The sequence below is a fragment of the Notamacropus eugenii genome, chromosome 5 (assembly GCF_028372415.1).
Source record: "Notamacropus eugenii isolate mMacEug1 chromosome 5, mMacEug1.pri_v2, whole genome shotgun sequence".
Taxonomy (NCBI): domain Eukaryota; kingdom Metazoa; phylum Chordata; class Mammalia; order Diprotodontia; family Macropodidae; genus Notamacropus; species Notamacropus eugenii.
This window is the reverse complement of record NC_092876.1, coordinates 86468502-86482475: the sequence shown is the minus strand read 5'-3', so window position 1 is coordinate 86482475 and position 13974 is coordinate 86468502. Positions and strand designations below refer to the sequence as shown.

Below are 13974 nucleotides of genomic sequence, written 5' to 3'. Positions count from 1 at the left end.
AATTGTTAACCAATCAGAGTTGATTTCCACCTGTCAGAAACATCCACTCTTCCAAGGGTATTTAAACTCCCAGTGGTCCCTAATATTTATCTTTGGTTTACAAAAGAAAGTCAATAACAATCATTTTATTAATTATTTGTTAGCTATCATTGATAAATTGATTATTAATTACCCAGAAATTATGTCTCTCAGACTTTTCATTCATCACAAAAGAAAATTAAATACATATTTTAAAAGGTGATGCATGAATTGTTCCTAATCTTGTCTTCTGGGGATAACCAGAACTAGTACCATCCCTCTTCTAGGTGGCATGTCTTCAAATAGTTGGAGATAACTATCCTCTCTCTCCTGTTTTCTCTAGTCTAAAAATCTTCAGTTCCTTAACCAGTACTCATATGACATAATCTCAAAGGTCCTTCACCATCCTCATCTTTCCCTGGACACTCATTATCCTTCCAAAACTGTGCCTGGAACAAAACACAATGCCCTAGATATGGTCCAACCAGGACAGAATTCAGTAACCTAGATTCTTTGTATACAAGTACAATCCCACTCTGGCACCAACTTACGGAAACATTGGGGCAGCTCTCCACTCCAGGAACCATTGCCTTCACAGGTGAGCACAGCAGGCAGGGAGAGCTGATAGCCTTCCAAGCAGGCATATGTCACACTTGAGCCCCACATGAAGTCAGACCCCACAATTTTCCCATTAGGAACAGGAGGAGGTGCCTTGCACAGGATGGCTGCAAAGGAAACCAAAGGCGTTGTATCTTGATGATTTTCCAGGGGAACCACACTCCATCAAAGCCCATTAACAAATAAGTAAATCTAGCTCTGCTTCTGGGGACTTGTGACCCTCTGCTTTTAGGGAATCTCTGGTGTTACAGAGAACACAGTACCCATCTTCAAAGATCTTCCTGTATGATGAGACACACACAAATCTTTAACCTTAGAGGTAAAAATCTGGCTGAGATGCCCTCAGGTAGATCAGGCAAATTAATTTTAGAAAGTTAAACTGTAGAGTTAAGTGTACAAAGATTCAGGTCACTGCTATTTCCTCCTTTCCAAGAAAGAAGCAACAGGATGGGCTTCTTCCTTAGGCGTCTTTTCTGGGGATTTTGAAATTAATGCATAACAATGATTTGCCTGCCTTGTTAGGATGACACAAGCTAACAGAGACTATGATGACAATAGCTCACATTTGTACAGTCTTTGGGTACAGAGTCCTTTGCCTCAACTGACTCTTACAAGTGCCTTGGCAAGTAGATGGGCAAGTACTGGTACCATTTTACAGATAATGAAGCTGAGGTCCATAAAAACGAACTAATTTGGTCACAGGGATAGTAAATGGTAGATCTGGCTTCCAACTGAGCTTTGCCTTTTGATTCCTAGGCTAAGGTTCACCACACTTTGGCATACTGACAAGATGGTAGAGGTCAGAGGCTTTTTGAACAAGACTCAGAACCAAAGTATTCTTGCTCCACGTTTCTGCTGACCTTTGATCTGGAAGATTCACAGTGACCTTTATCTGCTCTGAATTCTTAAAGCACTTTCTGTCTGTGATGCTCATAATTGTGTGGTCCTATTAGTTATTTCTCCAACCAGATTATGAGTTCTTTAATGCCCAGGACAATGGCAGGTAAGTAGTAGGCTCTTCAGTGGTTGGCAACTATGGTCCAATAGTCAAATACATACTGCTGTCTTTGTACAGCCCTTTAGCTAAGAATGGTTCTAGAAACCAAATTGGCCATAGTTTGCTTACCCCTGCTTTAAATAATGGGTTACCACATGGTAGGTACTAGAGGCAAAGAGCAGTGAATTTGGCTTTAGCCAGACTCTCTTCTTAGCTCTTTCATTTGGTAACTGTGTGAGCTTGGGAAAGTCACTTATTTTCTCTATTCCATAGTTTCCTCATCTGTAAAACAAAAGTCTTGGACTATGACCAGTAAACTTCCATCCAGATCTAAGCTTCAACAATTCATGATCTTCTCCAGTCTAAATTTTACCTGAGAGCTAGTATCTATAGAGGATTTTGTAAACTTTATAAAGTGAAAAAGCACTTCACATATATATTGTCACCAATAAAACAACCAGGGCAGGCATTCTTATTTCCACTTCACAGACAAAGAAACCAAGGTTCAGAAAAGTTAAGTGACTTTTACAAGATCATAAAACTAATAAAAGCCAGCATAAAAGACTAGAACATGAACCTGACTAATTTCCAAGTGCTCTCCTGTCCTGAATCTCCAAGTCAGGCAGAATAACTTTGCATAGCTCCATGTTGTAGAGAAGGTAGTAGAGGTCTGCAAAAGGGGACCTGTTTAAATAACCATGGCCAGGAGTCAAAGATGTTAAATGCCTACTTTGTCCTAATTTCTCAGCCAATTTCAATTTGAAAAGTCATTTGCCAAATTACAACTACCTACCAGCTCAAATCCAGTAAAGAGACCTCACATTTGCATTCTCCTGCTCCTTCTCCTGTCCTCTCTCCACAGATATATGGGGAACAAGCCTCAGATTTGCATCTTCTCCTTTCTTCCATCCCACCCCCTCTCCACTCCCCTAGAGGAGTATACCTGAGAACCTCAGTTCTCACCTTTGCACAGTGGCTTGGTTCCATTCCATACCCGATCTTTGGTGCATCTCAACACAGATGCTCTATCAGATTCCATCATATGTCCTGGGACACACTGGTATGTCACTGTCTTGTTGTATGTGAAATCACTGCCTAATCTGATTCCATTAGCTGGAATTCCAGGATCACCACAGTTTATAACTGGAAGGAAGAGATGAAAGTGACCATTCCCAGCATCAACTATCCTCTCTTTCTCAAAGCCTGATTTCCACATATCTAACAACATACATTCAGAGATACATGTACACAGCCCAAACATGTGCATACACAAGTATCCAGAAGTACAACGTGTGGTAAAAGTCCCATCCAGCTGTGCATCTGAATTCATCCAGATATACACATACACACATCCAGTTGTATACATCCAATCACACATCCAGACATATGGTACTTAAATACAGATATAAACACACAGTCTAGTAAATGTATGCACATCCAGATGTACACATACTCATTTCCAGATGTACATGTACACAATCTAGATGGATATCCAGATGTGCATACATACATAACCAGATGTACATGTACATAGTCCAGAGATACAAACATCTTGACACACATGCATTTGCATACCCATATCCAGATGTAAACATATATCAGATGTATACACAGTTCAGTACATATTCACATATTCAGATGTACATTCAGACATATACACGCATAATACACGCATATATATGTACACACACATCCAGATGCATAGCACGTATTCAGAAGTGGACACACACACGTTCAAGGATACACATATACATTGTGTGCAGGTATTTATGTACACTGTCCAGACCTACCTGGTCACAAGTACAGGCGCCCATCTACAAAGGTACACTTGTCCACATACAAATATATACTTGTACACATAAGACATACGCATACAGTATACACTTGCACTTATGTACATGTATACAGATGTACACATGAACAGGTATGTACTCTTGCACATCCACATGTATAGATGTATATACTGTATAATACATACATACACATACACATCTAGCTGTATGGCCATATAGAGTATAGATATACATCAGTACAGATGTACACTCAAACACATAGAGAAATATATATGTACTATTGTAAACACATAGAGATATAGAGACATAGATATGTATAGACCCTGCTGCTTGACGTTTCCCTGTCCATGCACACACATCTACTGGTCGGAGCTTACCTGTGCACTCTGGGGAACTCCCAGTCCAGGTTCCATTGACAGAGCAGTGACGGCTGAGCAGGCCTGTCGCATAATAGCCTTCGCGACACTCATAAATAATTGAGCTGGAGAAAACCAAGCCATCATTAAACACAACTCGGGCATTGCTTGGTGTTCCTGGGTTTCCACAAGATAGCACTAGAAAGCCAAAAGAGCAAAGTGATTCAATGTTTTGTTGCCCACAGAGAGAGCACAACATAGCCTGAGGAGCTTAGACCAGCCGAGAGCCAGATTAAAATCTGATAGGGACAAATGGTATAAAGCTCTCCTTCTTCACTACTTTAGACCTTAACAAACGGGTGAGATAAGAAGAAGAAAGACATCTAACAATTCCAGACTGATTAGTAAAAGAGCAGGAAGGAAAACTGAGTTCCACCATGATGCCGCTGGTCTATAGATATATTTTTGTATGCAGGTGACCACTTATATGCATACAGGGTTGTTTATTAAGTCAGAGACTGTTTGTATATGTAAGGTATGGATATATTTCACAAATATTTCTCAGGTACCTACTACAAGCAAAAAACGTGTGCTAGGAGGAACACAAAGATGAATGAGATATATTCCTTGCCCTAGGGGTGTTTATAGTCTAACAAGAGTTAAGATATGTAGTCATTTCGCTATATGTCAATTACTGCCTTGCTTTCTATTTTGTTTCTCTTGTGCTATCTTTCCAAATGGATTGGAAGCTCTCTTTCAGTAATTAGTCAAAAAACATTTATTAAACACTTATTATGTATTATGCATACATCAAATATAGTTCTAATGCTGAATATCTGTTGATGATCGATTGCCTAATTGATTAGAAATGCCAGACTGGATCACATATATAGCCCTTCCAATGCAGGAATCTGCCTCTCGGAAAATTATTTGTTGCCCATGCATGAGACTGTTGGATTTAGATAAGGAAGTGACCTCAAACATCACTTAATCTTAGTTCCTCATTACTAAAAAGTAAGCCCTAGAGAGGCAAAGGACTTGTTCAAGTTCACAGAGGAAGTAAGTAGCAAAGTTTGGACCTAGAATCAAAGTTTAGGTCCTCATCCTCTCGATCCAGGGCCCTTCCCACTATATTATGCCTCAACTCACCTCACAGATTAGAGGGGACTCCAAATTGATCCTTAAAAGCCTGTCATGCTAATATGGAAATATATTTTGTAAAACTACACATGTATCACCTATATAAAATTGGTTGCCTTCTCAATGAGGAGGATGGGAAGGGAGGGAGAGAACCTGGAACTCAAAATTTTAATAAGCAAATTTTAGAAATTGCTTTTACATGTAATTGGGAAAAAATAAAATACTAATTTTTTTAAAACCTGTTGTGGACCTGTCAGTTACAAATTTCTTTCTTCAAGTCATTTTCAGTCTGCACCATTTCCTAAAATTCCCACAAAGCCCGTAGCTAATTTAAAACAGGATGAGTACAGTGTGTATAATCACACCCACACACCTACACATACCCACACATACTTACACTCACACAAACAGTAAGCAACAATGTGTTTTTCTGCTTTGAAACACCAATCTTACATACTTACACACACACACATACACACACTAATCAACAATTTGTTTTTCTGCTTTGAAACACCAGTCCACCAGAGATAAAGTCCCATCAAAGGAAAAGCAAAGCCCTAAGCTATTTGGAGTAATAACACTTGCTAGTTTCAATACTGCCAATTTTCAAATAGTATTTTTTGGCTCAATCCTTCTATTACCTTCTATTACTTTTTCATTATAGGTGTTATTTAGAAAGTAGCTAGGTGGTGCAGTGGCGAGAGTGTCTGGCTTGGAGTCTGGAGGATCTGAGTTCAACTCCAGCCTCAGACACTTAATAGCTGTGTGAACCTAAGCAAGTCACTTAACGGCTGTATCATTGCTTAATCATCCATAAAATGAGGATAACGATAGCACCCACCTCCCAGGATTGTTGTGAGGATCAAAGGAGATAACAATGTAAAAGCATTTCGTACACTGCCCAGCACACAGTAAGCATGATATCAGTGTTAGCTACTGTTATTATTGCTACTTCCAACTTTGTCCAAGTGAGGAAAATCAATAGAGTCCAAGAATGAGGAGGATCCTTAGAGGATGACGATAGAGATAAATTTAGGGCATATAAATTTGATCATCTCAGACCTCAGTATAGAGTTTGAGTCTAGAAAACTTATTTTCCCCTAATCCTAGAAAAGTTGGTTGAGAGGAAGAGAGAGAAGGGAGATAAGAACACTTTCTCTTAAACATTTTCCTAATATTCAGTTTGCTTTCTTATTTCTTGACTAAAATTCTGCATTAAGACAATTCTGAGAAAGGGAATGGAAAAGGTGGGAGAGAGCGGGCAATGGGAAGAAAGGTCCTTGTGTTACCTTCACACTCAGGCTGGGTACCACTCCATGAGCCATTGACATGGCAAGTCCTCTCTGATGACCCTCGGAGCACGTAGCCAGGTTCACAGCTGAATCGCATCAGACTTCCAATAACAAACTCATCTCCCAGACGGATGCCATGGGGAGGAATGCCTGGATCCCCACAAATTCCTACACTGCTACCTGCTGGTCAGAATCAAACAAATCCACTGTTTTAATGTGGTGTGAGGAGCAGAGAATGGTAAAAACGAGAAGTAGGAAACTTTATTCCCAGGATTATAGCTAAAGATAAGAAGCCATGTGAACTAGTGAAATCAGGGACATTTATAGTACCAATCTCAAGGCAAGAGTATTAATTTCCTTAAAATATCTGGCTGTGTTAGATGACCTCATATTATTCTAAAGAATTACTTCACTGTCTCATGGTTAACAATGGCCTATATCTACCACAGAGGTCAGGTAGAAATCAGAAAGAAATGCTCATGACCACTGGGAACAGCCCAACTATTTCTAACACTACAGAAAAAAGCTATAAAAAAAGGAAAGTAAGCATGAGCCTAAAACTGGACTAATCTTTCAAGGGCAAAATGAAGCTTCAGGAACTTCAATATATAAGGGTTTTTAGGTCAGTTAGGTAAAAGATCTAAGATTTTAATGCCTTACTCTAGGATTGACTCTGAACAAAAAAAAGAATCTATAATCTAGCCAAAAGAGCATCTCTCTTTAGGATCTTTCACCAGTTGTTAAAGTCAGTGGGTATCCTCCCCTCTTACCCTTTTCACTTCTGGCACTCAGGTATATTTAGCAGCATTCATTCAATCAACAGATACTTACTGAATACTTAGTACATGGTGGGTAATATCATCAAGGATACAAGCAATCCAAAGGTTTAAATTCATGACTGAGGGACAGAAGATGACAAAAAGCATCAAGGAATTTTGGATTTGGAAGGGACCTCAGAGGACATAAATAACTTGTATTAATAGTGTTTTGTTGTGGTTTTTTAGAGTTGTGAAGGCAATGCAATTGGGATTAAGTGACTTGCCTAAGCTCACATGGCTAGTGTCAAATGTTTGAGGCCAGATTTGAACTCAGGTCCTTGTGACTCCAGAGCCAGTGCTCTATTCACTGCACCACCTAGCCACCACATTTAGTGTTTAAAAGTTTGCAAAGTGCCTTGAATCTGTTGTCTTCTTTGAGCTTCACAACAACCCTGTGAGTTATACGGATACTGTAAGTGTTCCTATACCAATTTTGTAGATAAGGAAATTGAAATTTTGAGATGCTGAGTGAGCTGCCCAGGCTCATGTTGCTGCTACTCAGCATTACAGGCAGATCTTCCTACTTCTAAAGCCAGCATCTGATTTATTAAGCTACCTTGTCTTCCTAAGAGTCAAAGCAAGTGATAATGAAGGCTTCAACTCTGGGGGTAGGAGTAGAAATGGAAAGCGATAGCCATGAGATGTCTTGGAAATAGAATTGACAGGACTTGGTGACTGACTCAACATAGGTGTTGAGAAAGCAGTAAGAGTTTTTCTGAGGTTGTGATCACTGTCAGTAGAAGGAATCTTTGAGAACTGTGGCCAAAGAATTTATCATCCTACAAAATGATGGGGTTGAACCAGATGACCCATAAGTTACCTTCTAATTCTATATCTATGATCTTACAAGTATCTGAAGTCATGAAAAGAGTGATTAGACATATCCTGTTTGCATCCAGAGACCAGAAGAGGTTTGAAGGACTGTAATGGACCAATGGGAGGAAATTATAGGAGGTAGATTCTAGCAATAATATGTGAAAGGCTTTGTTCCTTGCTCCAGTATAAATCACCTTAAGTGAGATAACATTTTAAGCCACTTACACTTGAGTGTGAATGAATTTATCATATCTTTTCCTGGAGGTGGGGTTTCATAAGAAGAAGGGATAAGTGAAATGTGTGACCAAAGTCCTTGATGGGAGCTTCATTCTCACTTCAATTACCGTGGAATGGCCTTAGTCTACAAATGACCTATAAACATGCTATGTTCCTTCGACTCAGTTATGCAAAATTTCTGTTCTATAAAATAAATACCAGACCTGGTATTCCTGCTAAGTAGCCTACATCCTCCATTATTCTCTAACACCCTTGTATCAAATAGCCCACAGAAGTCAGGCTAATTTGAGGAAGGAGAGAAAAGAAACCAGATAAAAAGGAAGGCATAAAAATGACGAGGGGGGAAAAAGGATGGTTAGTAGAAACTCCATGCCTGGATTGGATAGAAATATCTGAGGGAATGATGTACAATGTTAAACTTTCAACTTCCATAGAAGACCAGAAAATGCTACAAGTGGCAGCACAATCTTGGTGAGCCAGGTCTTCCAAATGTTTTTAATGGGTTTCACCGAAGCTTTACATGAGGCCAATAAAAAGTAACCAGTCTTTCACTCTTCCCAGTCTACTTTCCCTATGCTCACACCTGAGCAATGTGGTAGAGAGCCACTCCAGTGTCCATCCAGCTGGCACATGCGGGTGGCATTGCCGATCAAAGTTCTCTTGCCCATGCAGCTGTAACGCACAACTGATCCCACAGTATAGCTGTCCCCTGAAATCTGGGAATGAGGTGGAGAGCCAGGATGACCACAGGAAACCACTGGAAGATATAAAAAAATAATGAATCTAGTAACTCTAAATAATCATGGCATTTGTAATGATTATAGGAACCAAATCTAGGTTTTCTAGAGAAGAGAACATAGAATTCTTGGAAATTTGGGGGGAAAGGGTATTTCAAAATACATAATACATATACATACGTATGTACATATACATATTATGCATATATAAATAACACATATACTATATAAAAAGTATATTTTTCTTTTTCCTTGGTTGAATGGCCTGAAGTTTTTCATCTAATGACTACATAACTTTCTCCTACATAATTTACAACCTATCTAAAATTCCCACTGAAATATCATTTAGATATAGTAATGATGGCTCTTCTTTTCAGTAAGAAGATGGAAGATTATGACCTTCAAATAGGGAAAAAAACCATCACTGGATCTCAGGGTTCAAAGGGACATGAGAAGCAAATGAGTCTAACTCAGACCTGACAAGGAATCTCCTCTACAACATCTGTAATATCTAGATTCTGTCATTAGATAAGAGTTACTCCAGTGAGGAGGAACCCAGTACTTCCCAAGGCAGCTCATTCTACTTGAAGATACTTTTATTTATTAGGAGGTTTCTCCTTATATTAAGATTAAAACTGAACTACTATGTCAACTTACAGAGACACTGGGGGAGGGATCGATCCCATGTACCATCCCCCTGGCAAGTCAACACATGCGTCCCAAGTAAGTAGTAACCATGGTTGCACTGATAAGACACAGTGGTTCCAAAGCTAAAACGATGGGGGCCACTCGACTGGATATGCCGGATGCTATTTTCTTGATGTCCAGGGTCTGTACAGTTGATAACTGCAAATATATAACAGGGAAAGTCAAAGGTATTACAAAAGTATTAATGGAAATGAGGATTTCCTCACAAAATTAAAAATAAAAATAATAAATATGAAGCCCAAGTTGTCATACGCTTCCATTAAAGCAAGAGCCCCTAAGATGGAACAAGTAAGGATAGTAGTGATAAACACACAGGAACAAGGGCCATTAAACCATACACAAGGATCCATGCAGTCAAATATTTGACTTAGAAAATCATGCATGAACATTATCTCTGTTCTACTGTATTTTAACTTATCTATTTTGTTAAATATTTCCAAATTATATTTTAATCTGGTTCTAATCACACACAAGAGTGTTGATGAGAGAGAGAGAGAGAGAGAGAGAGAATACAGTTCCCTAGATCAAGATAAGAATGGTTAGGTTAGAGTCTATAGAGGTCACATTGATTCATGTATGATAATGTAGAAGATGGGCTCCCAACATTTGTGAGAATGAAATTTCCTGTTTTGTATGAAGTTTCAAGTATTTCTTGAGAAGTCCACCATAGTTCTTAATGTTAAACTTGCCTTATGGGAATGAAGACAAATGGCTAAATCAGATTATTAATTCCTTGGTTATGGTTAATTTGTATCTATTAGTAATATGTATTTACTAGAGAAGAGGAACTATGGAGCTCATGACAATCCTTTTAAACTGATATGGCTCCCAAACTTCTTTCCCTTTCCAATTGTGCCTATACATTTCTATTTTCCCTGTCCTGGCATGCCCTGGAATTGTGGGGAGTAGGGGGTAGGCGACTTTTACCAGGTATATCCTGGTTTTCAGACATCTAGGAACTTCGGCACAGGTAAAGGAGGGATTCCTGGGATGCTTCATTGGTACAGAAACTATCTAGTGTACTGAGAAAGAAAATGTACTTTAAAGTCTTGAAAGAATTAGTTTGTCAGGGATGAGAAGCAACTATGACACTACTAAGAGCACGCTCATGCATTTATACAGTGTTTTATAAATTCTATAGGAGTTCCATAGTACATTACAGGAATTCTTTATAGTTTCTTTATAGTTTCCAAAGTGTAGGATGGTCCAGTGATAAGGAAAGCAGCCAGTTTCTGAACAGCGGCAGAAGAGAAAAGGCCAGAAGTGGCCAGGGAGGTTGGAGTGTTTCAAAAGATCAGCTGATAAGCAGTTATGTGAAGGGGTTGGATAAGGACCAGGCAATCGCCATCCCTCACTTAGAGCAGGTGACAGGATGCTACTCTCTGACATGAAGGTGAAAATGCTCACCATGGCATCAACGATAGCGTGAGTTTACCTAGAAAGTTAGTTTGTACTTGGGAACAGTTGGTGAGTATTTAGAATTTACGGCAAATGAGAGAACTGTTTCAATGATTTATCAGGACTATTTGTTTGTGTGTCTTGCAGAGGCAATTGGTCTCTCTTTATTTGGAAAATGTTGAAATTCTAGGAGAGGATTCTTGGATTGTGGTTCCTTTGGTAATCTAGTGAAATTTAGGGTTCCTTTCTCACAATGTTTTTAAATGCATAAAATAAAATTTTATAGATTTGAGATTACAAAGGAATCCAATTATACTGAAACACAGTAATCAAACTCATAAGGGGTGAGAGAAGAAGAAAAACTGAGCTTATGAACTCTAGGTTAGGAATCCCTGATCTGGAGAAACAATTTCTTCTCTAATCTTCAGTTTACCAAGAAAGTAATGCATTCTTCACTAGGATTAAAGAAATGATTAAGAGAAAGGCAAAAATAAAATAAAATAAAAAATCATATCTTGATGAGGCAGAGGAGAATCTGAAATAGCATTAAGAGGTTGGAAAGCAAAAGAATATGACAAAGAGAAAGAAGAGAAAGAACTCAGATATAACCCATTTATTGGTGCTCAGATTAGAGAAGTGACTTTTTCAGGGTCACACAGTTAGTTTAGTTGGACAGCCCAGATTAGAACCCAGGCTTTCTGACTCCCAGGACAATGTTCTTCCCACTATGCCATTAGGTTGATAAAGAATTTCTCAAGATAGGAACAGGATCTTCTACTTGGTAGTGGTCATAGCTTAGAAGACCTTGGAGAAAGAAGGGAGTTAGACACTAAGAAGGACAACTCACCCTATCTTCTTGCTGTAATAGACAAATAAAGAGTGGTCAGGGAAGCGCTCTGAGCTTATCGGTTTAGGTTTCAAACATCCTCATTTGTTGGCAGGATGAAAGACAACTCATAACACCCAAATTGCATCTTCATTTAACTGCAGCTCTTACTGAAGAAGCTAATGGTATGTGTAGACACTGGCTCCTCAGAGCCGTTAAACCATTGGGATAGAAGCAATTTTCTAAATAAGATACATTTGCACATATCTCCTGTAGTGTCCCTTTAAATGACAAATCCTATAGAACAATAATATACTCATGGAGTACTTTAAGGTTCACTAGGTTCACTTTAAGGCTCCTCTTGTAGGTAGCTAGATGGCACCATAATGCAGAGCACAGGGCCTGGACTCAGGATGACCTGAGTTCAAATTTGATCTCAGACATGTACTAGTTGTGTGACCCTAGGAAAGTCACTTAACCTGTCTGCCTTAATTCACTGGAAAGGGAATGGCAAATGCAGCATCCTTACTAAGAAAACCCAGACAGAGTCATGAAGAGTTGGATAACAATAACAAATGCTTTCCTCATAACTACCATATGATACAGGTAGTGAAAGCATTATGCTTACCTGCTGGAAGGCAGCTGGTGGGCCACTAGAGAGAGTGCTGGGTGAGGAGTTCAAATCTCTCCTCAAACATTTACTAGCTGTGTGACCCGAAGCAAGTCACTTAACCTCTGTTTGCCTCAGGTTTTTCATCTGTGAGATGAGGACTGTAATAGAACCTACCTCCTAGATGCTGAGAGGACCAAATGAGAGAATATTTGTAGTGCTCAGCCCAGTGTCTGGCATATAATAGGTGCTATATAAATCCTAGCCATTCTTATTAGTTATTGTCATATTTTCTAAACTGAATGTCTGAGAGATTGAGTGATTTGTTCAAGATGTGATACAACCAGCAAATAGGATTTGAAACTAGGTCTCCTAACCCCCAGTTCAACACTGTAGCCATCATACCAGTTTCTCATCTGTAAAAGGAGTTGGAGAAGGAAAAGGCAAATTGTAATTTTCTAGAGGGCCACAAGATGGTGATGCGTCTCCATAGAAATTCTCAGTGTTTTACATATATTATACACACACACACACACACACAGACACTCACACTCACACACACACACACACACACACACACACACACACATCTGTGCATTTTTCTTCCTTAACTGATCATTGTCACACAACTGCTGAAAATATTTTTAAACCCCTTTCTTATAGTAGATGCAACTGACTAGGACCATTATACCTTGGTATTTTTTTCTATTTTAAAAAGACAAAAGCTAATTTTCCTTGTTGCGGATCCATGGGCTTCAGTGTAAAACAGGTAGCTCTTTCCTATCTCTGGTCTTCTTCATTAAGTCAAACATTTATTATAAACAATGCTCTAAGCTAGGCATTGCACTTGGAAGGGATTTCAGAGTTCATCTACTAGAGTGCTGACAAGGGACTATACAGTATGTGCATGAATACCTCCACTGAAGAGGGAACTTACTACACCCAGGGGATAATCATCACTCTACTTTAGGACAGCTGGAATGGTTAGGAAACTTTTCTCTCCATTGTGCCACAATCTGCCCCCCTTCCCTGAACTTCCAACTTAAGTTTCACACTGGTGCCTTCATGGTCAAGCAGAACAAGTCTAATTTCTTTCCCATATGATAACCCTTTACCTACTAGAAGATAGTGATCAAGTTTCATGTATTCATTAAGTATATGGGGAGGAGAGGGTCAGCCCAGACAATTACCATCCCCTACTTAAAGTACATAACAAGATGCTACCCCAGACACCCTAACCAAGGTGATAACACATCTCAACTGCTCACCCAGTCAATCAACCACAGATTTCCAGTTAAGCATGAAAAGCCATCAATCAATTGAGATGTCTCAGAAAGCCAATGGATAAAGCAGGTCCTGTAGAGAATTGTATGGAATAGATCCTTAATAAGTTTATTTACTGATTGATTGAAGAAAACTAGAGACAATAAAAAGTTGCCTCTTAGAGACAATAAAGGGTTGCCTGTTTTATACCAAGGGCCAGGAATCCACAGCAGAAGGAAAACTAGCTTTTGTCTTTTTAAAAGAGAAAACTACTATGGTATAAAGGGTCCATTCACCTGGATTCAATAAAAGAAAGCAGATGTTGCCTAGTTTGTTTGATTGGTTGG

The 13974-nt window shown here is 39.1% G+C and overlaps 1 protein-coding gene across 2 annotated transcripts in view; it reads right to left on the bottom strand.

The window, feature by feature from the left end:
* CSMD2 (CUB and Sushi multiple domains 2) overlaps nt 1–13974 on the bottom strand; it is a 1007626-nt gene that overhangs the window by 36983 nt on the left and 956669 nt on the right. For both annotated transcript variants that reach the window (XM_072610105.1, XM_072610106.1), the window contains 6 exons: nt 9480–9668; nt 8669–8842; nt 6212–6394; nt 3804–3980; nt 2597–2776; nt 570–743 (listed from right to left, as the gene is read on the bottom strand). In XM_072610105.1, the coding sequence (XP_072466206.1) occupies nt 570–743; nt 2597–2776; nt 3804–3980; nt 6212–6394; nt 8669–8842; nt 9480–9668 (1077 nt within the window). The remainder of the gene's footprint in view (nt 1–569; nt 744–2596; nt 2777–3803; nt 3981–6211; nt 6395–8668; nt 8843–9479; nt 9669–13974) is intronic.